The sequence below is a fragment of the Halichoeres trimaculatus genome, unplaced genomic scaffold (assembly GCF_033239565.1).
Source record: "Halichoeres trimaculatus isolate MK-OKI-2021-1 unplaced genomic scaffold, fHalTri1.1 fHalTri1_scaffold_5, whole genome shotgun sequence".
NCBI lineage: Eukaryota > Metazoa > Chordata > Actinopteri > Labriformes > Labridae > Halichoeres > Halichoeres trimaculatus.
This window is the reverse complement of record NW_027437183.1, coordinates 10,855,553-10,882,971: the sequence shown is the minus strand read 5'-3', so window position 1 is coordinate 10,882,971 and position 27,419 is coordinate 10,855,553. Positions and strand designations below refer to the sequence as shown.

Here is a 27,419-nt window from a genome sequence, read left to right as displayed (position 1 = left end):
GAGCCAGTGGTAGACGCTTCAGAAATCCTTGTTTTGATCTCCTGGTAGTCCCAAACCCAACGATATTAAATATATTTTTCCTTTCACACATCTGTAAAAAGTGACTGAAAATGAAAAATCAAGTAGGAGCCTAAACACAGCTGTAGGTTAAAGCTCTTCAATCATACAGACGTAAACTGGAGGCCAGATTCAGCCGACTTACCAACCATGGCGCTGACCTCTCCTGCCATGAGCACGGGCACCGTCTCGTTGTACAGCGTGACATCTATGATGCCCTTTCGAATCGTCTCCCCCACTTTGGCCCCCAGCAGCATGGAGCCCAGAGTCTCAAAGATGGACGCCAGGATGCAGGCCTGCCTCAGCGTGACCACTCCAGACCCCACAGCTGTACCAAATGAATTGGCCACATCATTGGCTCCCACAGAGAAGGCCAGTATGAAGGCGATGATGAAACCAGTAATCACCATCCACAGATACGGCTCCAGATCCATCTTGATGCGTGTTCAGCGAAAAATCCAAGCGGAGAAAAACAATCTTAAATATTCTAATAAAATAAAAGAAGTGCTCTGTGCGTTTGTAGCGGAGGACTTGTCAAGCCCGCTCCTTTTCTTCTTCCCCTGGTGATAAAGAGTTCGAGGGGAGAAGCACAGCCGCTAACTAAGCGTTTGGAGCTCAGTCCAAAGATTGGAGACTAATGATGGCGGGTGCAGGGAGCATTCCATAGCTTAGTGTGAGACAGCCTGTCTGCACGTTCCTTCACCTGCAAGAAAAACAAGAGAGGAGACACAAAGACAGATTAGTGTCATGAGCCATGATGACTCTTCTTCAACTGCAGCTAGCGTCTGACAACACCTCCATGTGACTTCCCCAGAAAAACCCAAAACAAAGGAGGGGACGGGCCAAAAGGGAGAGGAGGGGAGAGGAATTAAAGGCATAAACTGGAGATTTGAGATAAGTGATGACTCGGCAGGACTGCTTTAGAACAGAGGAGACACTCCAGTGCACGACACTGGGGGAGGCTGAGGATGTGTCTGATAGCCACAATAGGAAATCATAGTCTGCACTTCAAAGAAATTAAATCAGGCGGATCAGAAGGGCCTGCTGTCAGCGGAGAGGCTATAAAAAGCCCCCGGTGTCCAGAGTGAGATGTGAGCGATGCTTCCAATGTTAGAGTGGACTATTAACACCTTCTCCTCACACAGCAGGGCGGGACGTTCTCTGCCAAACCTGCTCTTGTTTTACTGCTCCTCTCCTGGCTGTAAAATTTACTGTTTTCATATCAGCAGATTATCTCACGTAGATGACTGACACCCAGAATCATCAGAGATATCAGATGTTTTACATCACAAGACTGCTTCGCAAAAAAAAGTCTGGTGTACGCATGATTAAACCTGAAATGTTAACTACAAGCCGTTTCACCGACAGCCTGGTGGTGGATGCTGGTTGCGTGACGAACATTACCCTTCTAATCTTTGCTCTTTCGCTCTCAGCAGGGCTGCCACACCACTGTGCTCACTGGGAAACAGTCAAAGGTGCACACAAGTTTTGAAACAAGCTTTAGAGTACAAGTTCAAACACAATTGAAGTTTTGCTGCAGTACAAAATGGAAAAAAACAGGGAAAGGATTTATGTTAAGACTGCAATGCAGTAAGAACATCAGCAGTGATGTGGGAGAGGAAAAAGTGCACTTTAGGGGATCTGGAAAGTTAATTTATACAAGAGAGAACAAAACATCTCAGAGAGCTCTTACTTTGACAAAATATATTTAATACTTAAAAATCTGCAAATGACTTCAAAACATCTGGATTCAACACAACAATTTCTTTACCAAACATCTGGCACCAACAACAACTAGTTTGCAGCTTTATCACATCTATGAGGATTTTCAGAGCTCCATTCCCAAGGGAATGCTGAAAATTAGCACACACACAGGAAAACTGCTGCAACTTCAGCTCAAAGATCATACATCCTAAACTTTCAAAGAAATGGCGCACTGCTCCTTTTTCATCATAATTAATCGCTGTTAAGAACAAATGATAAGTCTACAGAGTTCAGCCTGGTAAAATCCTGACCTCCCTTGATAATACATCAGGGATGGGCGAGTAGTACTTGCCAAGGCTGCCGATACTTAAGGCAAAAAAAAATCATACATCAAGTAAGTCCTCCTCGCCAGTAGTTGGCACTACATTGCCGCAGTTTGACATCACGGCAAATGCTTGTTAGGTCTTGTTCAGACAACATGAATGAACCAAATGAACCAGGGAGGGTAACAGTTGAACAGTTTCATTTTGAACTTTAGTTTATTTTTAAAAAATACTTAAACTAAAATTTTATGTAGCAAAAGTACTAGTGGTGTTGGTGAGTACTCAAGAGGGAACACTCGAACTGGTATTGCTCTGAAAAAAGTGGTGTCGGACATCCCTATAATACATTTTTTTAAATGTATTGTCATGGAGAAAAAAAAATAATCCTCAGTTTCTATAAATTTAAAGATTTGCTAGCTTCCGACAAAAACTAAAAAAAGTCACTGTAGATCAAAGAAACAAACTTTTATGAAAGAAATGAAAGAGATGACAAATTTTTATTATAGACCAACTAAAGTTTCTTTCCTGTAGTTGTTGTGAGGTGATCTAACAAACAGCCCGCCATGCCCCGGTGGAGTTCAGTGGCATCAACAATAATGACGATAATGATGCCGGGGCCACCAACACTGAAGCCTCTGGTGGTCCCTGAGAAACCTCTTCACCACAAACGACTTAATCAGGGCTCTCTCTCCTCTCCTTCTCTTTTGTCTATGCCACATAATCAAAGTCATGTCATGAGGGTTAATGGCTGCACTTTTCCTGAGATGGTTAGGCCAATTGTTCATGGGCAGCATTATATGTGAACAGCTTCGAGGCCAGAGCAGCACGTTGTCGAGGCATGAACGGACCGTGGGCTCCTCATTGCGTGGGGGCAGGCAGCTCCTCTCCAAATAGCCTGCAGCAAGTTATGGCTCCCCACCTCCCGACCAAGAGCCCCATCTGGAACAGTTGAGGTCACGTACAGCTCTCCTTTGTCCTTTGTTGAACCACAACACATGCTTTAAAAGGATGATAATAACTTGTGCTCTTGATCAGATCCCTCTCAGGACCTCCATGAGTCAGCATGTAGGGCCTGAGGTGATACTTATAGTGATCATTTTATTAAAAGAGGAAAATGTAACTAAGGATCATTTTTCATACGGAATAAAGAGTTATTCTTTATTTGAGGGGCAGAAAGCTTAGAGGGTACAAAGTCTCAAAAAGACATCTTAAAATAATGAGATGCTTAACAGATCCTGGAAGGCAAATTCTCTTTGTAACGTCTCTTTCCAGAAGGAGATCACAGCCAGGGATAAGAGTGGAGGATCAGTGCCTTTGGACTTAAAGATTCAGAGTCAGACAGAGGTTGAGACTCTAGACTATCGGCTATCAGCCAACGTCCATCAGGAGAAGTGCTACTAAAAGGTCATCTGAGTTAAATATTCATGACTTAATACACCAATGCAGTTGAAGGTATGATGTTACCTCAATAAAAGTGCCAAAACTCACTTTCCGGTCGCCACTATATAGTTTATAACAAATCATTTCCATCTGAGTGACTTTTGAGATACTCGGGGATGACTTGGAAAATCTCTGAAGCACCTTTGAGAAGTGCTGTATAAATAATAGGTTAAGCAGTCAATGTGTTGACAGTGGGAGACTCTGAAGGTCTCCCACTAGAAGCTGAGTAAATGTTTAATATGGGGAACACCTCTGCCACAAGAGGACCACAAAGTCAAACATGGACCTCCACCAGGCAGAAACAGACACACCCACACAGCAGTCACAAACACAGGAAGCAGTCTGAGCCACTGTAGAGCACAATCAATGAATCTTGAACATAAATTGTATTGTTGTTGTACACTTGTTGAGCTAGTTTGAACCTGATAAAAGGTTCAACTTTGAAGTTTTGTAGGTAGGAAAATAGTCACATGAGCTTTATGATTCCTCATACGTCTAATAATCAATATTCTTATAATTAAAAAAAAAATCATGACTCATCCTTACTTTTTACTCTCAAGACTCATAATCAAATTTGGTCTTTGTTCAGGAAGTTTTATTATTAGTGTTATGAGTTCTCCATTAGTTAGTTTGTAGTGTTATTGAACTTAAATATATATATTTTTTTCCACTAAAAATGTTGGTGTAATGTTGTGATATCACTAAAAGATGATGTGGGCATTGTCCCTAAATAGGATAGAATAGAACTTTGTTGTCATTGTAACAAGTACAATGAAACTGAAGTCATAGCAGTGATCAAGTAAACAAAAGTAAGAAAGTGTACAGAAAGTAGGGCTGAACAATTAATCGATTTTAAACCGACATTGCAATGTAACAGAATGCAGTTTTCAAATCGCAAAGGCTGTTAGGGATTAGGAGAAAAATTAGAAAAAAAGTTTTATGTACACAGACCTGGAGGGAATATAGTAACTTGAACTTGATCTCCCTTAAAAAGTCAAAATGCTGTTATTTTCGGGAAAAAAAAAACCCTGTGGGCGACAAAGATTCATCCAGTAGATCATAGAGCCATACCCCTTGGTTACTTTTTTCTGTATGGTTTGTTACTTTTACTGACAACTGGAGGTCAGTAAAATTTCATAGTGTTCCTTTTTCTTTTTCAATTTAGAAATGCAAAAAAGACTTATTTAAATGCTAACAGTATATTTTGTTGGCTATAAAATGACTTAAAACTTGTGTTAAGTGAACAATGCAGAAGACAAAGGCCCCCCCCTCCAAAAAAAAATTGCAATTAGGCGAAAAGGTCCATAAGAAAATAGATGCTGACAGCTTGTACATCATTCTCCAGTCAGCCAGCCTCCACCTCCACAGGGTCCAGGACTGAGCTTCTTCAGTCATGCTCCATCTCTGTCTCCTAGATCCGTCTGCTCACAGCAGGTGAAGCTCATCCAACATGGCGTTGGTGTCTGATGTTCGTTAAAAAAAAAGTATCATGGGTCTTAGAGGCAGAAATGTAATGTCCACATATGTGGACCCTGAGTCTTAGGAGGTTAAAACACGCAGTAACCCTTGTTGTTGAAAAATGGAGCCAGGGTATAAATGCAGATGTCTGCAGTTCCTTTTGTGTCCACTTGAGGCAGGCTACAAAGGTCAAAGAATTCCCATTAAGCTTAATGTTAAGATGTCAAATCTTACATTAGAAACACTCGTGTTCAAAAAATGATTTAGTTTTAAAAACTCATTATGGAAAAATGTAGTAGTGGCAAAACATGTGCCTTTACAATTCACAATATAAAGGCAAAGAGTTGTGCATGAACTTGCAAAATCTGTTGCATGGTGAGTTGATTGATGGTTAAATTTGTTGCAGCTGTCTAAGTCTTAACTCAGCTCCACATACTTCCATGGATTGAAGTTCATTTAAAGCCAGGCTGAGTTAACACTTCCAATTTGGTTTTGGGCTTCAAAACTTCTCTTTAAAAGGATAACAGGTGATATAAAATACAGTTCATTCTTGTTTTATACAGTCTGCAGACTACACAAGCTAAAGACCTTTCACTATCAGGTCTACATTTCCCAATCCTGGTAACTCATGACAGCTGCAGCTGACGCCTCATCCGACTGCAACACATGAACACCAGCTCACATACCACCACTCCCAGTTGTGCACATAAAAACTATTTTCTCCATGGGTGGAACTTTTACAGTACAGTCAGGTGGTAATGTGTGTAGTCCTCTTACAGACGGCTGTGCTACAGGAGATTTAACCACTCCCCTAAGCCAGAAGAATGTAAAAACTTATCTAAAAGGTGATGTTAGGAATGATGTGCTTCAGCTCTAACAGCTTAAGCCATGGTTACAGGGTACAGACTCTTAATGAAGTAATACTCAGAATAACCGCACAAGACCCAGAGACCAATTAGACAGTCATATGTAGGAGAAGCTTAAGTCTAATAATCTGTGAAACTTTGGTTTGATCGTTTTCTCTCTTCAAAGGAAATTTCTTTTTTAATATGTTTCCACCTTCAGCTTAAGTGTTTAAAGAATCCCTCAAATTAAGAGTGATAAGATGGTGAAGATGGAGACCTAAACTTCACTCAGTGCCTCTGGGAATATTCATTCTCTGCATTAGACACATTCAGTATTAAGAAGCAGAGGGCGTTCAGAGTGCAGCTCTCTGAGGGCCGACTTCAGCGACCTGAGGGCAACGGAAGAAATATTCAGCACTGTTTATGGAAATTCTGAGGAACATTTACATTGTTTTCCTGCTGAGAGCTGCATGACTAATACCACTCTCAAATTTGAAATAAAATTTAAAAATTAGCTCATTAGCTTAACTTAGAATGAAGACTGGAATCAGGGCAAAACTGCTAACCTGGAAATAAGCAAAGCTAATCCAAGCTAACTGAGCACTATGTGCAAAACATTCTTTAAAATAAAGACATTACAGTGTTTTTAACGTTATATTTAACTCTATTAAAAATGAAAAAGTTAAAGTTGTTTCAAAGTATTGAACCTTCTCTTTTGGAAGTAGTTGTAGCTTTCTTTCATGCAACATGGAGACAATGCAACCTCAGAAAAATAAGCTCTGATTAATTCCAGGAGAGGGGTGCAAACAAAGTTCCTATAGAGGGATGCGCGCGCAATTTATATGTCAACCGATGTGGAGGAGTTAACCACCAAATAACACATTTTTTGACTTAATGTCATCACTTTTATGGACGGCAGAATGCTCCAAGGTTTGTGAAATAGCAGTGAGTGGACAAAACAGATCAGCAAGTGGACAGATATTTGGTGGGCAGACGTTTTAAGCAGAGAAACCTGGCGTGTACCCAGAGAGAAAACACAACTCTCACAAGATGCTCATGACTGCATTATCGGGGACACTTATCAGACTGTGACATACCAGGATGTAAACATCGTTTCATAATATTCCCTGATTTTACTTTGGTCATAAAATCTGTTTCTGTTAATCATTATTTATAGGTTCACTCATTATTACCTGTCTACTTCAGCACCAAACCAACTTTTTCATTAAATAAGCAAAGTCAAATCTGTATTTTGAGAATCAGCAGTTATTATTGCTTGTTTGCAGTCAAACCTTGTTAACTGAGGTTGGATAAAGACGGCACATTTAATAGCACACACGCAGACGCCGCTGGTGTATCAGTGTAAAGTGTGACCCTGTTAACTGGTGACTCTCGGCCGTTAATCACGGCTGCCATTGGCTGAAAGTCAGCAGTTAGCATGGTCGCTAATAACACCGAAACACCGGTTGCGCTGTAACGAAACTTGACAGAAGTTGCCTCTACTGTGTAGTATTGTTTTTGACAGCTGTCCCGAAAAACCGTACAGTTTGATGCTTCTAACAGGTTGAATTTAGTGTTTAAAAAACAGTAACTCATCTGAATCAATTGGAGCTAAAAGCTGCTTCTGCGGTCGAGATGACGTAGACTAATAATCCCTCTATTGCTCTTTAGGGAAGTGGGAGTAAGAAATCCGAGTAGATGACCACTCTTAAGAGTCCAACATGATAAAAAATGTGTGTTAACATCAAAACACACCTGTGTGCTGCTACAGCCTGAATGTTCTAACATTCTCAGAGGAAGAGGTATTTGACCCTGTGTCCTTCAATAGCAAGTCAACAACCCTGCCGTGACTCTCCACATGAATCGATCAGTACGTACAGTAACCACTTAGAGAATACAGCCTGTGCTGTGGATTCAGTTTCAAACGTATGTGTGAGCGGTGCACGCTAAAGCTCACATAAAATAGACTTCTTGCAAATAGACTGGCTGTATAAAAGGAATACTAAGCATCGCAGGCTACATGAGTTCACTCTGACACTGAATGGAGTGAGTCACTGGGACCTTGAAACTTTAAAAGGAAAAAGACTTCTTCACAAATTAAAAAAGTCGAATACAGAAAAACTTTGTTGTATAACATGTTACGCAACATGAGTGAAGGTTTTTTGCTATTGTCGCCTCCATTTGTCCAGAAAGTGAAAATTAACCCCAAAATTTCTTTTAATCTACCTTGGATGAGTATTTCCACATACATCAGTATCTTTTGGAAATAATTTCCCAGCCTGGGTTAGAAATAGGAAAACAAGCAGAGGCAGCAGTGCAATAATAAAGACTCAACAGTGGTGATCATAATTGCTTTTTGCTACCAGGATAAGAATGCACGGCATGATTATGTTGCTGTTTTGCTGATCATTGAGACGGGGGAACATACACTAGAGATTTCCCTCTGAGTGCTCAATTCAATTTGAGAACCTGTAGCGACGAGGAAAGAAAAGATTTGTTTGCTCAAACATTTTTAGGAGACCTGTTTGGAATAATAATCTGAGGCAGCTCAGTCGAATGCAGACGATCTCTGTCACTGATAGATTGAGTAAGTGTTTGGTGTTGTTTTGTTTAGCCAGTCGGACTCTGAATATCTTTTGACATCCTGCTTTCACCACCGATCAAAGTGACCTTGATGATCATCAGATGAAATTTTTGATGCATCTTTTCATAAACATCCACCAAGGAACTTTTTTTGGGTATTTTGGAGTTGAAAGGATCCCAGCTAGACCAAAAACAACCAAACTGAGACTTTATTCACTCATTTTGGAAGTCTGGGATAATTAAAGGTCGGCTTGTGATTTTGTCTCCCCAACATCCATCAGTTGCTTTTTAACAACCTGCCCCCGGTGTGTCACGACTGCTCTCCAAGGTGCTGAACCTAAGACCACGGAGGATGCAGGAGCTGTCCAAATGATTGCTGTTGTTCACACTCATTACAGCAGAAGACTCCAGGAGGAAACCATGACTTAACTTATCTCACTTATTTAAGTGAAGATTAAACATTTAACAACAGGATTCTTACTTTTTACCTCTTAGTTGATTTTTGTCCTGTACCACAGACAGGTATGATAGGTATGATTTGTTTGCCATCCAATTATTTCAAGCATTTCTCACTGTGATTGATTTTCTTGCATTTTTTCATTTGCTTTGTATTTCTAAAGATTCAGATCATCTTGCTGTTCTCAAATCAAAGGCACTGACCCCCATAATGCTCCCAGAGACAGGTCAGCACTTGACAAAGCAGCTGTGAGGACTTTGTTTACAAGGTCAAGTTTGAAGCACCTTTCCGTCTGAGGCAAAACCGTGGTGAATAAATGAAGACCATTAACAGGTCAGTGTTGCTGCGGCTGTACCCAACTAGAGCAGCTTTCCTGGGTAAAATCACTTGATCAGACAAACTCTGAAACAACGTGCTCTTGAGGATTATTTCAGGCAGACATGATGACTTCCCCTGGGTGTCAGGTGGCAAAGAGTGCACATAATGAGGACACTGACACAGAAAGAAGCTCTACAACATGGGATACCAGACTGAATTAGATCTGTGGTGTCCTGTCTGGAACAGACGTCTAGAGGACAAACTGAAGATCGTAAAAAGATTAAATGTTCCACATGTGTACAGAGTATCAACATGTTTTGGGAATTTAAACTCTGCCGCTCCATCGCAGCCTGAGTAAAACACTGTACCTGTTACAGCTGTGACTCCTGGAAGCACGTGATGTGCACCGTGACTGTGGAGAGAAACTGGTGTTTAAACTACTCACTGTGATCACCTCTCTCTTTAACTGTGCTCATTAATCTGCCCGAGATGCCACTGCAGCACAGCCACAGCTGGTGCGAACACTATGTCACGAGCTACAGTCTGCATTGACACGCGGCTGCACTATCCACGCACTCATTCAACTCAACTCCCCCCCTCCTCCACCCTTTCCTCTCTTCTCTTCCACTAACCCCTCTTTCTCCAGGCACAGGCTCAAAGAACATACATGCAGCGTCAGATGATGACTCATGGCAGCATCCTACACGTGTCGGCTAATTGTTACACCTGAAGCATACGCAGCTGCTGTCCTCCAAGGACACAGGATGCTCACAGCTACCAGATAGCTTGTAAAGTCAAAAAAAAACAAAACAAAAAACAAACAGAGAGATGTTGTTTAGAGGATAAAAGCTGAGGTAAACGGGCTTTGGAAATCAACTCCACTCACCTTCAAGTCTCCTCACAGCAGTGGAAGGTGAGAAGGTGGTGGAGATGAATGAAAGTCAAAGAGAAACAAACGGAAGGGATGAAAAGCAGTAGGAAGAGAGCAAGTGTGCAACACGGTGACTGGTGGGGGAGAAATTATGGAAAAGATCAGCTGATGACAGGAGGAGAGGAGGAGTGAAAAGAAGGAGCAAGAGAAGCTTAGTGAGAAATCAGCAGGTTGTGGTGGTGTTGCAGGAAAGAGAGCGTGCAAGAGAGTCTAGACTGCCTCTTAAAGGCGAGCATCCGCATTCACATCACACGGCAGCCAATGACGACTGTCGGTGAGGCTGAGGTGTACCGCTAACTGGCTGTGTGTGCGCAGAGAGGATGGACGGATGGAGAGGAGGCAGCCAATGATAGCACAGAAGGATAACCAACGAGGGGGAGACGATAGGGAGAAGAGAGGAGCCTGATCTGTGCGTGGATGTTTTACAGCCGGAGAAAAGCATGCACACAGATCAAGGGCATTCAGAGCGCCAGCATTCCCTCAGACGTCAGCGTAATACAAGATGTACAGAGATTCGTGTTTGAGGTCTGAGAGCAACAGTGTGACAAAGTAAATGAGTAATGTAGTCATGACATCTAAGATGATAGTTGAGCTGATAGTTTAGGCCGTTTTTCTTGCACACACCGTCTCAACACTATAATTTGGCTTCTGTCCACCCATCACTTTCTCTGCCACAATTGTCCCTTTGAACGCTGGTCAGAACACTGAGTCTTTATGTCACTTGGTCTCAGCAGGCAGAGATGGGGGCTCTTGTCGTCACAATGAAGCACAAGGACCGGAGTCACTGCAGGCTTATTGCTGACCATGTACTCGTCAGCAGTTACTTGACACTCACTGATAATGCATCAACAAGCACAACAAGACAGAATCCAGTCCCAGAGAACATTCTGGCCCACAAATCTAAGAGACGTAAGGCAGGAGGAGGGAGTGAGCTGAAGCTTTCTGGAGGGGTTTTGTTCCAAACTGTGACTCCTGGTACAATAAACTTGACTTTTAAATGATTTCATCCCTTTAAATACTTTCAAACTTTGAGACATTTTTCCAGAGATTTGGTTCAACCACAAACTACGTGCTGTGCACAATTCAAGTCTTTCTTAACCTCTAGACAATCTTTGCTCCTTTATTATTCTTAAAAACTCCCAATACTCACGTACACCATTGAATGTCCTGTTCTGGTGTCCTCACATACTGTTCCAGGGCTTGAAAAGGAGCAGTAAACTCATTTGTCCGGCGCAGTTCAGGTCTCGGTTCTTGTGGTCCTCTCTATCGTCTCTGGCTCATTCTCTCCTCTTCTGTCCCCCTGCCTGCTAAAAGCCTGTCTGCGTCAGCTGCACCTGCTGCCTCTAACTCTGTGCTTCACAGCAGGGAGGCGCTGTCTCCAAAACCAAAACACACACATACACACATACTGTACACTGTGTGCAGTGTTAAGATCAGTCAGCCTCCATGGGAAGGAGGGGGGTCGCTCAAGAATGACAACAACTGCGTGCATGACTGCGAAGAGCATGTCATTCTCAGCACCATCTTCAAAAAGCTGCTCACACACATTTCCATAAATCCTCTCGCTAGTTCTATTTTCTCTCCTCAGCCGCGGGTCTGCAATGCAGCACTCAGTCAGGTTGTCAAGAAGCGAGTTACTCTGGTTATCTTTCAGACTGCTACTGACAGACATTACAAGCACACAGACAATCTGTCAAAAAATAATGAGAGCCTGCAGCTGAATCGATACTTTCCAGTTCGCTCTTTTGGCTGAATTTTCCCTGAAAGAGATGAGTGATCATCCTCGGACCGTCTCCAGCTATCACTTGTAACCCAGCCAAGCAGAGGAATATCCCAGGACACAGTCCTTTCATTGAAATTAAATTCCCAAGGGCTCATGCTTTATGATCATGGTCACAAACTAGATGATAACGGCTTAATTTGGCTTTATTTACTATCTCAATAACAACCCTCTCCTAAAAATCAACACAAGTTGCTTTCAACGAAACATACCAACGCAGTGGTTGGTGGTATGCGATCTACCATAACATGCACAGAGAAACAACAAAGGCAGCTGCAGCAAACTGACGAGAGTAAAAACGTCAGCAACTGTGTGTTTGTTTTTCTCCGTTTCAGAGGATAACATGGATGAAACCTGCAAAACGTGCAGCAAGAAAGCAGGATTTCTCCAGCTAATGGACGACTTGGAAAAAAATGATGCATGTTGTTGCCACTGTGCCCTATCAAATACGATCACATGATACATTTACAGTCTGAGCAAAAACATGGACTTCTTACAGTTAGGCTGAATGAAGACATTAATGCATGTACAGGATTACTCTGTTTGCATCAAAAATCAGTGTTTTACATTTTTAGACAAATTCTTTATAGATATAATGTTTCTTACATATGTGGTGCCAATTGAAAGGGAAATGAACACGCTTTTCCACAGTATAAGATTTATCTCCAAGAAACATTGTTACATCAAAGAAACAATCCAAAAAACACCAAATTCCTAATTTTTTGTGTTTTTTTTTAAGGCATTAACAAAACTAAGCTCAGTTAAGTTAATAAGTACAAAATACTAGAGGTGTGAAGAAAAATATCGCTAAAGCAATATATTGTGATATTTTGATCTGTGATAAAATATGAATATTTTAACTCTTAATATCAATATTTTTGCTAAAATGAAAATTCATATTTTGGGTGAGCTGGAAGCACAATACATCTTCCATGCTACTCCACTGTAAGTTGCCCAAAAACTGTATAATAATAATACATGTATGGAGAAATACAATCTCAAAGTATATTCAAAATATTATATTCCTAAACTTGATGATATGGGTGATGATGCTGTAAACATTAGTGTTTTCTCTCTTTTCTTGGGTCAGTTAGTTTAAAATCATTTTAAGTTTAGTTTTTACAGTGTAGTAGACGGATAAATTATGAATTATTGTCATATGTTGAGCAAGATTTGATTTTTTATGAGTAACACTGGTTAAACAAGGTGACATTTATCAGTTTCACCAAGTGACCACGTCTTTCAACCAACATATTTTTTCCAACATTAGTTTAATGTCACAGTAATCTAAGTGACAAACTTGATACATTATGTTTTTTTAATTTAAGTGTATGTATAAAATACTGCATCTGACTTTCATTATTTCAAACACAAGAAAATAGAAGAGTTGTTTTCAACTAGTTAGCTGTTTAGAATATCGTAATACATCACAATACTGTGATATTGTAATATTATTGTATTGTGACCCAAGCTTTCAGCAAATTATTGGTTGCCTATATTGCCTCAAAAGAATCCATATCATGTATATCTTTCTCATTTACATTGTTCTTATTTGGATCAGCACAAGAGGCAACAGCATGTGTAACCTTTATTAGTTCATGTGGAATCCAAACTTTTACATAAACTTTCGCATCCCTATTGGTTGTTGTACAGACTGATGAGAGGGTTTGGTTTGGTTGGCTTTCTTCCCACCACTCATGACAGAGATAAACAGCAGGCCTATCAGCTGTGGTAAGTCACACAGAGTTATCTATGAACATAAATTCAGATAAGAAGTTGTTCCAATGTAAAACTGACCCTATGAAGAAATACTCCAAATATTTGGTCTAACATAACACTGTCAACGTATGATGGACTGAATGAACTCACAAAACCACACTTCACAGACCACAAACTCGAGTTTGAAAAGTACCAGCTAGTTTCGCCTTGCACAGAGATATCAATTTATTATGATCATCTTGAAAACTGATTCTTTATAACTCCTTACACAGCAGCTGATAAGCATTTTCAATCGTCATTATCAAACCAAACCTGGAAACATTTCAAGCAGGTATCAGTTTTGTTGGCCGGGACATCCTCGATTGGTTTTAAAAAACATCTCTGGCCTGAGAATTTACTGCCCAACAAATCCATAGCATATGTCACTGTAATCTGTAACGACTCATTGCCTCATAGCATAGATTGGTAAGCTGTCTTCAGTGGTTTAGAAAGAGATGACACATTGAGCGTGGGGTCACGCACCCCCTCCATAGGTTATATAAGTAACTGAGCCTTTAGCAACCCCAAAGCAGGCTGTGTTACGACAGCAAACAATCGAGCCCCCTCTGGCTCTCCTTGTTTAGCAAGCCTAAAGTTTAAATACTTGTTTAAGGTCAGCTCTCTCTGGTTTCAGTGGAGACCGTGCACGGGTTTGACTCCCTCACCCTGAAATGGCAAAGTGACTAAAGCCACCCCTCCCTGCGTGAAAGAGGCAGGCACACACTCACTGTTCTCATACTGGTTTTGTTTGATGTGATTCACAATGGGGTTCATAATGGGGACACTAATTTAAAGCCTTACAATGGCAACAAATACAGATATTCATATAGTAGACTACACAATTTGAAGGACATATCATTTCAACATCCTTTTCCCTCATAGTGAGTTAATAACTCAGGATTTGTAATAATTCAATGAGCTGAGCACACAAACACAATCTCAAACACTCAATGAGTAAAAGGCTGAAATAGCCGCAACACAAAGGATGAAAGAGCGAAGTAAAGCTTTTAGCCCGTCAGAAACTATTAGTCATCTCTGGGAATAAACTCTGCTCACAACAGGGATCCTAATTGACCAATCAAAATGTGCCTCAAGGATGAAAATAGAGCCAGCTACTTTATTACTAACAGTAAGGGGGCTGATTATGTTGGCTAGCATTCACATCGCTCAACTATTAACACAATTAGGCTCGGTACTCACCAACAATTGTGGCTTTTTCGAGATTGCACTCCAGCTTTCTTCTCTTTCTGCCACCTGTCTCGATGTTCCTCAGTGTGGGAGTCATCTTACTCTTGACCCTTTCTCTGTTTTCCTCTGCTCTCTCAACCTCCCCCTCCCACGCTCAGCCTTAGCCGGACGGCTCCAGTTCTGTCCACGAATCAGCGTAGGTACCAAATAGCAAAGCTTGTACCTCCTCACCCCTGTCCTCAACCCCTCGTTCCTTTCCTGCCTAGCCCACCCGATCTCTCCTCATCTTTGGATGTGGAGACTGAGAAATGTTGATCTGGCTCTGTACTCACAAAAACATGGCCAGGATCTCATACCTCCCCACCTCTTTCTCGACTGCTGAGACTGGTAATCTACTGCTGGCATGCTCTGAGGTATTAAAATGTGTTACTGGGGTAAAGTGGGTGCCGGTATTAGCGAGTAGAGCTGAAAACATAGCTCAGAAAGTGGAAAAGACTGTTAGAAAGGAGAAGTGACAGGGTCATTAATATTGGTTTGGCAACATCAGCACTAATGGGGATAAAACGCACGTTGTCCACTTCATTTCAGCTCTCTTCACTGCCAACAAACCCATTAGATCTTGATCAAAGATTATGCCAAATTAGAGATCTACCAAAGTATTAAAAACTAATCATCTACTAGTGTACCTTTAATTTCTCCTGTCTTACAACATAAACAAGGATTTAATGTGTATTTAAATCTTATTAACAGACAAGAGAGCTAATTAAGTATAAAAAAAAACATGTACTTCTTTTGGAAGAGGCCACAATGACCAAAAAAGTCTTTATTGTGCTCAGATTAAAAATGTTTTTTAAAGAAGGAGCTGTCGAGGAAAGTTTTACAGAGTGCTGGAGTCCTGGGAGCAGAGCAGCAGGTGGTCAAAGGTTAAAGAAGGACACAATCAGATACATAAACAGTTTTATGTATCTGCAGTGGTGTGGACACCGGATCACTATGCCTCAGTATTAACTGTTAACAGACAGATTTCAAGAAAGTAACGAATAAACAAGCTAATACTCTGACTGTAAATTAAGAGACATTCGTGTTAATGTACATCTCGTGTGTCAGAACAGAATTAAGGATGTCTGTGATTCCTGAAGGCTGTGAAGCTGGAGGTGAGTCTAAAAGGAGAAAGAGGGAGACAGGGGGAGACAAAGAGAGAGAAAGAGGGAGAGCACTCCCTCCTAAGCTGGATCTAGTGGCCTGTGCCCTCCTGCTCTTAATCCTGGCTTCCAGCACATGACCCAGCTAACAGTATTATGAAGTGCTTTGATTAGACCTGCTGCTGCGCGCACGTAGTGGGAGACTTGGTGACCGAGGGAGGACATGGGATCCTTTTCTCTTCCGCTGCTTTGTAGGTCTGCTGGGTATACATATGAGACACACACACGCGCGCGCATACACGGCATTAGGTGTATGTTTAACCCCCAGCGTACGCAGTCTATACTTGGTTAAAGAAAAGACACGAGGTCGGCTGGATTAGGCCTTCAAGTCAGTGAGTCAGTGGATTAGCCCAGTGTTGTTATTCTAAGTGAAAACTAAGAGTAATACTGAAAAACGTGCTGCTAGCATAAGCTGTGGCTGCACAAAAAGTTTCAAGAATGGCACTTAGAGCGGTCAAAACAGGGAGGGAATTTCACATGACGACTCCAGCATTAGGCCTTAATCGCATCAGGGGGTCTTGCAAGGGAGACGTTTATTTTTAACTTAATTAATTCATAGAAAACAAGGATTGGTTCAGAAATTTAGTCCTGAATTCACCACCATACCAGCACTTTCTTGTATTTATTTCAAACTTTGTAAACACAAAGTTACACCTCTATTTCGCAAAAGGTTATGTTCAAGTCATGATGTTGAAACCAAGTTATTTTGGCACCAGCATCAGTAATCACAGAAACACGTGGAAATGTGAAAACAATACTGAAGAGAGTAAACTGTAGGGGATTCAGAGCAGCATGGCATCCCCACAGGAGATTGACCGTGTACTGCATTATCTCTGAGGAAGACATTCCTCCTGCATCCTCAGATACTGAAAGGGAATGTGCCTGAGAGCTGACATTTAAATAAAGCTGGTTTTTTAAGCTGTTGAATAATTGTGTGGTGAAAAAATGCATCCCCCTCAGCTAAAAAACTCCCTGAAAACATTAACTGTGATGCTGAAGAATCCTGAGGTGGCAGGTTTCTGACAGTGAAGGAAATCAGCTTGAATCCAGGACTGTGATCTGAAAGAAAATGTTGAAAGGCAGGAGGGTAAGCTGCACACTGTTCTGACCGCTACGACTTCCTCTGAAGCATGAATGAGTTAATCTTAAAATGACACAGCACACACAGTGTGACCAGCGTTATCTATCACATGTGCGCTGTTTGTGTTGCACACTTTGAGCACATGGTGTGCGCACACAAACTGTACTGTGTAAAAAAAGAACAGCCTTCGCTTGTTTTAAAATGTGGTGCAAGATTGCAAACCAGTGCTACGTGCAGCACACCAAAATCTTGGGATCTTGGTTGGATAAAGTTTCTCATTCTGTAGTCGACAGATTTGTCTTTCATTCCTGAAAAACTCCAAACAACTTCTATCAATCAGCAGACATGTTTAATTGATGGCTGAGAGGTATTTTAGGGACAGCATTGTTTGAGGCTGTGCCGCATGTGCAGCTTGTTTTGTCTTTGAGAGCTGTCACAGTGTGCTCATCGCTGAAGGAAACGCACAGTGACAAGTGGTCTGCTGGTGCTCAAGTGTTGAAGAGTGGATGGAGAGGAGGGTGGCTTTGACTGGGTCACCTCTGTTGTTGATAAAATGAATAATTACTAGGGATGCACGTTACTGGTATCTGCCAATATTGGCTAGAAAATAAAATATCTGCTATCGGCCTACACACCAATTTCTGCCAATATATAATAAACAGATAAAATAATCAGCCCAAGCTGCAGATATTTTTTTAACTTTTAGTGATTTTGTTTGCATAGTGCAGATTGAGTAATCCCATATTTTAAAATCTGAATTTAAGCAGCAGTCTGTAAGGTGCATGTATTTGACTACTTTAGGCACATTTACCATATACCAAAGTAAACCATTTTATTCAATTTGGGTTTCATTGCTGTGCAGCTGCACTTTGTATATCATCTCTCCTCAATGAACAGAAGTTATGTTAACTGACTGTTAGTTATAAAATTGGCCATATTTGCCCTGGTTGTGGGTTATGTCAGGAGTTTCTCAGGAGGAGCATCATCCAGCTTTCAAGTCCGATTCATCTTTTGGATGAAAGCAATTGTCATGGATAAATTTACAGTTTCAAGTTTATATTTTTCTTATTTTGCACAAGAAATGAATATTATATAACAACTGTGATAAGAGCATGCACCATGAAACAAAATGCTACTTCCAATACAGAAGAGAGTTGATAATCTTTGTAATTATGTGCACAGAAAAAATATTGGTATTGGCTAAATGAGCCGTTAAATATCTACATATCAGATATGGGTCAAAAAATTCGATAATGTGCATCACTAATTATTTCCTTGAGAGATCTCAGCCACTATGCTTTTTTTATACTTTATTTTATTCTTTCTATTTTTGTATTTTTCTACTCACGCTGTCAATTGCTGCTGTGAACACAACAATTTCCCAGTTTGGGGTCAATAAAGTAATTCTATTCTATTCTATTATTTTATCTCAAATAAGAGCATCATCCTACTTAACCAGGAGGGGGCATAATGAAGCTCAAATCCTCTTTTTTACAACATGCACTAAAACTCAGGTATTGTCATTGCTGTAACGCCACTTCAAGCCCAACACTTCTTGGCTGCTGCTGTCACAGCAAGAGGTAAACGCTGTCTCTTTCAGTTTGTCGTCCTGCACCTCCTGCGTGCTGCGGGCTGCCGTTGCTTACCTCAGAAACCCGCTGACATATAAGGATGACTCCACTGTTTTAAATTCATTTGTGTGTTTCATTTCTCCCCTGATGTGACTTCATAACAGCTGCTGCTTCCCTGGGAAACTGTTCTATTACAGCAGAAGTGACTGAAGAGTTCAATTTATCTGCAGTGAGATGAATCCTCACCACTCAAACTTTCAATTTGCATCTTGGCTCTCACACATAAAGAACATAATGAGGAGGCAGATGAAGCAGCACTAGAACAAACAAAGAGCTTCAGACTGTTGCAAATGAATCAGTAACATCTTTGGTATAAAGATTCAGTCAACGGAAAATCTGACTGTAACATCTCGCAAATATCAGGGTTTGATCAAAATTGCCAATGTTTTTTAGATGAACACATCATCGTCCATTGAGCTTAAAATTCTTGCACAAGCATCAGCAGATAATAACTAAATGCTTCAGTGCAGTGAGATATGGTTATACAAATGCACAAAGGAAGTCTCAACATTAAGGAAGTTAGATGTGTTGATAGTTTACATTTTTGCATAAATTTTGAGGTCATTAGTGGCAACTCAGGAAGTTATTTAATAAAAAGGGAATGGGAAATGTAGAGAAGACACTACTCAGGAAAATAAGGAACCAAACATCAATAGCACCAGAAAGTGGTGCAGCCACATCAACTGGAGTGAAATGTTACAAAGATTTGATGTCTTTGGACATTCAGTAGAAGATTCAGACTCATGAGTGAGTTTTCAGTACATATTTTGGAACTTAAGTAAACAGCAAATCTACTCTGCAGGGTTTGACACCTTTTCCAAAAGCTGTTCAATCACAAATCATCTGTATACGACAAAAATGCCATTTAAAACAAGAGTTTGAGATAAAAACAACTCATGCAAAAGGAAATATGTGCCCTGTCATATATTTCATGAGCAGGAAATGAACAGAAGTGTTTATGGGTAAAGAGCATGTTGACAGGTTTGTTGACTACAGCTCAGACTGGCGCTGGGTAAGCCTTCTCAGCATTACCCCTGCAGGTGGGAGGTCACTTACTCCAGAGCTATAGCGGGGCTGGAATGTGTGAAACATTATGAAGATGTCAGCGCCTGTTCAGTGAAGAGAACCCTGAAGATTTTCTGTGATATTTAATCCTTGTCCCTCTTAGTTTACTGCCCTGACATTACCCTTTAAAAGCATCTTTGCTCAAGGACAGGAGCGGTTCGTTTCGTACTCACTCCATTTCCAGTGTTTTCCCCAGGGTTCCCTGTAGTACGGAGGTATTTTTGGTGCCAGTGCAGTTTCCAGGCTCTGTTCCAGGATGGATCTCATTTCTATGTTTGGATAATCATAGATCTTAAGAGGAACAATTATACAATCTAGCGTTATTAAATCAGAGGGCAGTGAGACCTGTTTTAAACTACTTATCATATCCTCCAGTTGGTTTGAAAACTGTGATTAATTCCTCTTTTTAAGGGGAAACAATCGCCTGTAATACCATGGTGGGGACCTCCAGCTTGTTAGAACGTAATAAATTAATACTGTGCAGACATCATGTAAGTAATCACTTCAGTTTTTCCTCGGCACCGTACAATTAAATGTCACAGAGGAAAAAAAAGATAATTCACAACCTACAGCTCGCAGTATATTACTTTATAACCTCACACTGCATGACAAATGCGTCAACACATATGATCTTATAGCAAGCATGAGGGGGCTGCTCATATTAATACATCTTCCTCAATGATATATGTATATGTACCAACATGGCATGATGCTATGTCTGTATGTAAATCCTACCATGTCATGAAGAGACCAAAGGATGATGGCACACCTGGCATGAAACCAAGTATCACAAGAAGGTGAGAATATGTGGACCACTTATCTCCCAATCCATCACCTAAGGTTAGGCCACTGAACAGCAATCTAATTATAAAAGTTTCCAAAAGTTTAATACTATGAAGGATGAGCACGTCAGCATGTGCTAATTACATTTTAGACTTACAGGTGAGCTCAGGAGAATTTAAGGTTCATGTTTTTGAATATCTGCTTGGAGATTAAGATGAACGAAACTACGCCAACACATTTCAGTGTCAAAATGACTTGATAGCATCCCTGACTCCTGATCCCTTGACACTCTGTCAGCTAACATGACTGATATGTTTATTTTGAGTCGACTGAAAAATGTGCAAACATGACAGGACAATCGACTGATTGGTGGCAACAACCTGAAAAGTCGACCTCACTGCTCCCAGCACAGACATAAACATTTCCACCTTATCTTGAACTCAATCATTAACCCCCCTACATACCATTGTTCCGCCTTTCAGGTCGCCACCTTGCGAGGTGGCCTCTGAATAGACACCACAGGGCTCTATGTGACAAACTGCCCCCACCTTCCAGCCTCGCTGCTTTCTGAGGTGTCGCATATCCACCACTCACTCGTGTTGCAAAAGGCAGGAGAGAGGAGGAATGATTTGGCTAGAAATAGCAGCGTCACATGAGTGTGTGCAGTGACCAGTCAGCCAGCTGCTCGTCCTTACATGGAGCCCTGCCCCATCCTGACAATCAAATGCAAATAGGCGGTAACATTATCAACACAACAGCATGGACCAGTACAGACAGGTCGATCATTCGTCGCAGGGGCTTGTCACACCCTTCACCACAATCCAGAGTGAAATTCAGTGAGCTGAGTTAAAGAGGACACGTGAGCCTACACCTGTTCAAACAGAGATTTCCACAAACAGAGAACATCCACCCTAACAAAAAAAAGAGAGTCTCTTTTTTCCCACAGAGAACATGAAAAACACATGCCTTGTTTATATATCTGTATGATTAACAAGGATATATTTGCTCCAGGAAGTAACTGCTCTCTTAGTTCCTCTGTTTGGAGTCATGGTGAGGATTTTTTCAGATTGAACAAATTCATAACATTACATTTTCTTCATTAGTTCTGATTTATTCAAACTTTTGACTGTGACTCAGACTTTAATTGTACCTAACTGTTATTTATGCTTTAAATAAGTAAATCAGATGTAGCTGGTCTATCTTCTCTAAAAGATAACATTGTGCTTCAGCTAACAACAATACTTTCATCTTTTAAACTCAATATTTTCTGTCCAAAAGTTGACGTGTCTAACACTGAATGTTTGGGTCATTGGGGGCACTGAACCAAGCTCACAGCACACATAACCCAGAATCAAAGGGCTGAAAGTAATAACAGAAATATGCCCCCTGATAGTGATTTTTACAACTGAAACCCTCAACTGCCTCTGTGGCGCACACCAGATCTATTTAAAGGGTCTGCTGCTTGGAGGAGAGATGAAAACAGAAGAATAAAAACAAAATTTTTGGACCCTGACTGCAAACTTAACATGGAGATGAAAAAGCAATCCCCTCTGCAATATTCAGTTATTAGAAAGAAGTGTTTTGTTCAATATTGTGCAGCCCAGCCAAAAAGTTTTGCCAATCCAAAAAAGGTCACAAAGGCATAGATTAAAAGATGAAAAAGGCAAAAATGATTTAAAATGCTTTTTACACAAGCTAAAATACCATCACAAATGCCACAAATAACTCTTCTCATGCCTCTCATAGTATTTATATCTGAGTGTTTTTCCATTAGGGGTTATCCAAACTTTAAACTGACCACAGATCTGACTTGTAAAAATAAGACATTCATCAAAACAAGCTTTATGTTCTCCTGTACTCAAACAAGAAGAACCGGAAAATAATGTCCAATCTACCGCCAATAAATAGAACCACAATGCCTCACAGTGCAGCAGTAAGCTTGTCATTAGCATAGTTAACACCAGGCCAGCACCAAAACAAGAGACGCTCTGTGTGACAACGCTTTGATACAGACCCTGCCGCTTACAGAAGGCCACCAGAAAGACTACAAAACAGCTCTCATGACCGAGTGGAGAGGACAAACGCAGCCAAAAAACACACAAAAGGGTCAGAGAAAACGATGCAACCAGCAGAAGCAGTCACATGCTGACTGGGGTAATAAATGGCCAACTGTTTCCACGTAAGTTAATATGACTTTCCAGTATATGGGGAAAATCCAGAGGTTTGCTCTTTAGGGAGCCCATAACTTAAAGAGCAGAGGTTTTGTTTTGTGCGTCACCCTCACAAATTGGAGTGAGGGTCTCCTGCTTCAAAGCAACCAAGAATGGAGAACTACCAGGAATAGTGATTAAATGGATCATAAATGCTAACTGTAAATGCTTCTATTTGTCAACACAGCAGAGGAGAAACCCAAAAGTGCCCCTCTAATTCAGTCAAAACAAGTGGGTAAATATATGAGCATTATGGGCAATTACAGCTTGAATTTCGGTAAAAGAAAAATAGCAGTCTACGGAACAGTGGTTACAGGAGGGAAGAGGAGCATTATGGGATTCCAACATTTGATTCTGTCGTTAGCTCGCCACTAGATAGGAGTTCCCTGAAACCAGCTGCATACATAAACAAGAGTGCAAACCACAAATACTTAAGTGTATAAACACCGCCTCAAGTATCTCTATATTCTGAAACTTTAGATCATGTTAAACACTGAGACTTTAAAACTCAACCTGTGGTTTCGAAGTAGTTTGGCTGAGGGCTAAAATGGTTTTGATTGATCTCCCTCAGCTTTAACAGTATTTAAAACGCAAAGCAAGTGAAGTCATGGAAAGACTCACAAACCTGTGATGTTGAAAAAAATGCCTTATTAGGCATTTTGAAGTTTGTTTTCAACATCTTTTTGTACGTGTGTTCTTAGTTGCTGGCTGTGGCTCTCTGATTTAGATTTTTGTCTCTTAACTGAAAGGCTGGGGGTCCAAATCCAGGTTCCAAAGAGTTAATACTGATGGGCCACTTTCCATAGCAGCCTCTGCCATCAGTGAATGAATGTGGAGTGAACGGATGAATGTGGCATGAAATGTAGAAGTGCTGAGTCCATTAACCATTCTTCTCAGTTCCCTCTAAATGGACTATCAGACACACGTCTCTCTCATTCTCCTCCTCTCCCCGTTCTGACTTTGTTGTTGAGTCCTGTTATCAGCACCATATGATCACAGACATGCTTAACCACGTTTGGCCAACAACATGGATTAAGAATAGCAAGTACAGGCAGACATGCACACACATTCACACACATACACACACAGCGTGAAGATTTCCACTGTGCTATCATGTGATGTTGCCATGGCGAAGGAGGGCTCAGACATAACAGTGTGATTGTGCTCTGAGGGCGAGGTGGGCCGATCAGAGAGACAGACTGTTCTCTGACAGAGACGCTGCCAGCCGTGGTGCCAACTGCCCTTCCGCCCACAGAGACACGGACACACCCACTGGGGCCCCAACGTCATGGAAACAACAACAGGCCCCGCCACAATTTCAAATCTTTTCTTTTCTTTTTCATATTGATGAACTTCTTCATGATATAATGTATGATGATGATATGATGATGATATGAATTATCTTTTGAAAGAACATATAATGCGAAATACTAAAATCAAGTTAAATGCTGACTTAAAAAGTTTAAAAAATTTTCTTACAGGGATCTGAAATACTTGCAGCGCTGCAAGCAGCGTGCAGAAAAGCTAATAGCTTCATGGATGCTCATCATCATTTGAAATGAGTGAAAAATACAACAAACTTAACTTCAGTTAATATTTTTTTCTCCAAAGAAAGGAATCTTCTGATTACTACTGCATATTTTTATAAAGTCAGTGAACAATCAAAAAAAATCCAGTTTCATTTGACCAAAAAATTGAACTTTGAGATGCCAGTATGGCCTCAGTCAGGTATATTATGGGACTGGCCCTTGAGCTAGGGATGGGTACCTGTAAAATGATGCTGTACTGATGCCCGGTACCTGGCAATCGGTACAGGTACTCAACGGTAATAAATAACTTTTTTTTTTAATGATAAAATCTCAATGCTTTTCAATTTAACATATTTATTTCACAATATACAACTTTGCAATGCTGTGTTGTGATCATGTTCAGTTTGGAAAATCGCCCACTCTTCCACTCCCTCTCAGTCACAAGGATGTGTTTAGGTACCAAAACATGGTACCGTTGGATTTCACCTGAATCGGTACTCTGTTCTTCAGACAGAATACGGAGCTATTTTGGCTATCAGAATCTGGTTTACACGCCCCCTTCCAAGAAGGGTAGGGCTGTGAAAATTTGAACAGGACAAGGCTTTACAGATCCAATCCATACCAAACTGTACTGGACTGCTTACTGGAAACAGGGCTTTGCAGTCCCTTTTAATCATGTCCCTCCATATTCTCACTCTGTTTCCTGCTCTATCCACAACCTATCCTCCCTGATAAAGGCATAAAAAACCTGAAAAGACATATCACTTTTGTGCGAAACTGTCCTTTAAAGATCTAAAAATACTGTCATTTACCTTTTTAGTCCAACTCTGTCATAAATGCCTGTAATCTACTGAACAGTGGTTAAAAAATACTTTGCAAGGGAAAGAACAATGACAAAGCCACACATCTATTATGTCTAGTGAATTATTATAACAGGTTAAAAATCAACACATTGGCTCTCTGCCCTCTTTGGGACAAAATGCAGTGGTCACATGACTTGTATTACACCCAGTGGCCTGGGACAGGTGCAACAATCCAGGACAATCAACTTAGGAGGCCAATCTTAAGGTGACCTGGCAGCAAACACGCATTACAGTAAAGGTCGAGAGGATCATCAGAGTCATTAGAATTTATCCTCCGGGGATCATGAAAGTATGTACAAAATGTCATCTTAAGCCACCTGATAATTGCTGGGATATTTCAGTCTAGACTTATGTGGGGAACTTATTGACAATGCATGTGCAAGGGTCAAAAAATCATGAGGAAAATGAAAAAAAATTCTCAAACAGTCTAAAGATACCAAATTGCAAAATCAGATAAAAATTTGAGGCTGATGTGAGAAATCAAACTAAGGCAGAAAATCTTTGGTTCAGAACTGGTTATTAAGAGCTACATCACTCTTTTTGCAGGCACTTGTGCAATCACTAACAATACTCTGACTCTGGATATGGACTTCCACTCTGGACACACACACCATAACACATTTTAAACAATGTGGTGTAACCTGCTCCCTTGTCCTCATAGTGCAAGAGGCCTCTCATGAATTTAACATGTACAGGAACTAAAGGTGGAGTCTCATATGTGTGAAAGTTCTTCGAAGCTGTCAAATCTGTGAGCACGTGTGCTGACAACACACCTCCATGAAAACTGGTCTGACTCTGCTCTCTCAGTATCTTGTTGAACATGAAAACATTACACAATGTACAAATACTTTGTGCGTGCGTGCATACAAACAGCTCCCTCTCTCTTCTGTTACACAGAACTTTCAAAACACAAACTTCAGCTTCCTGACCTGAAGCGTTGTTTACATATGCACTACCTCGTGTCTGTTTTGAAGCCTTTCAATTCATGGGTTAGCACAAAAGAGAGGCTCTGCTGGCAGTGTGCTCTCTTAGCTGTGGCTGCACAATGGCAATTTAGTGTGAATCACTCTGCCTGGATTGTTTTTCTCCGCAAGGCTTACACTCACAAAGGGCAGGTCATAGCACAATGAAAATATAAATTAAATTTGTTCCTGATGTTTCTGTGAACTCCTCTCATTTCCGCAAGGTAGTGACTGAAAAACTTAATTATAGCTCATTGAAAAGGTGGGAAACAACAACACTAATGGTCAATTATCATCCCTGCCAAAGTCACCCTAGCTAAAAGTGTCCTTGCAGGAAGTTGCTTGATCGAAGATAAAGTTAAAATTTTCTTGGAAAGCAGCTTCACACAGCTTCAAATGCAAAACAGCAGATTAAACCGTGAGCTTAAGAATTTTTTCTTAATCCACTTTCAAGAGAGCTACAAATAGCGTATCTGAGATAAAAACATGTGAAAGGTTTGAGGAGAAAGGCAAAATAATTTAAGAACACTTCAAAGGCAGGTGTGGTAGGGCAGAGGGAGAGGGAGAAGCTGGAGGTGTTTTTATGCATCATAGAAGCTGGTCAGCATAAGTCTCACACTGTTAACTCCAACACTCACACAAAAAAGAAGGTGTGCAAAAAAAGGGAAGTCATTAATCAGCATATCTTATCTTGATCTGCTTTTATATCAGTACGATGACCTTTATGGCGCGACAAAATAGAGCCTTGGTGTGTATGGTTCCTCTGGTTTACAAGCCCAAGTTGTGTAAAACACACTGATGTTACATATTCTCAGCTTTTATGTGAGAAAACAACTAAAAGAAAACATGAGGCGGTGCCAGATCCCTGCATTCTTCTCCTTCCTCACTCCCTCTTATCGTAATATGACAATTAATTATTAACTCACAAACCTCATCCTTTCTGTTCGGGTTCTGTGTAGTAACAGTGACTATAACGCAGCAGGCTATTGGGCGTTTTCTGCTCTGTGGTATGTTTTAGATAAGGAATATAATGTGATGACTCCATTTCGACACATTCTGCTTGAAAAAACAGGGAGAGAACAAAATAAGCAGACACAGGACATGATGCAATGACCATTCCTTAGATAACAGTTAAAGCTATTGTTATGCAAATAAATAGCATATTTGGCAGAGTTTCACTCTTGGGCCTTAAGATTTAAAATTGAAGAACATTTTGTAGTACCACCGAAGGGGTGAATTTATCTGACGCTT

At 40.8% G+C, this 27,419-nt stretch overlaps 1 protein-coding gene across 6 annotated transcripts in view; it reads right to left on the bottom strand.

The window, feature by feature from the left end:
* The window catches only part of slc20a2 (solute carrier family 20 member 2), a 53,129-nt gene that overhangs the window by 23,822 nt on the left and 1,888 nt on the right, over positions 1-27,419 (bottom strand). For 3 of the 6 annotated variants that reach the window (XM_074670891.1, XM_074670896.1, XM_074670890.1), the window contains one exon: positions 203-760. In XM_074670891.1, coding sequence (XP_074526992.1) covers positions 203-491 — 289 coding nt within the window. In that variant the 5' untranslated portion in view covers positions 492-760. Of the gene's footprint in view, positions 1-202; positions 761-10,071; positions 10,294-11,266; positions 11,463-27,419 lie in introns of those variants that run through there. The other 3 variants (XM_074670892.1, XM_074670894.1, XM_074670895.1) reach the window with 3 other exon arrangements.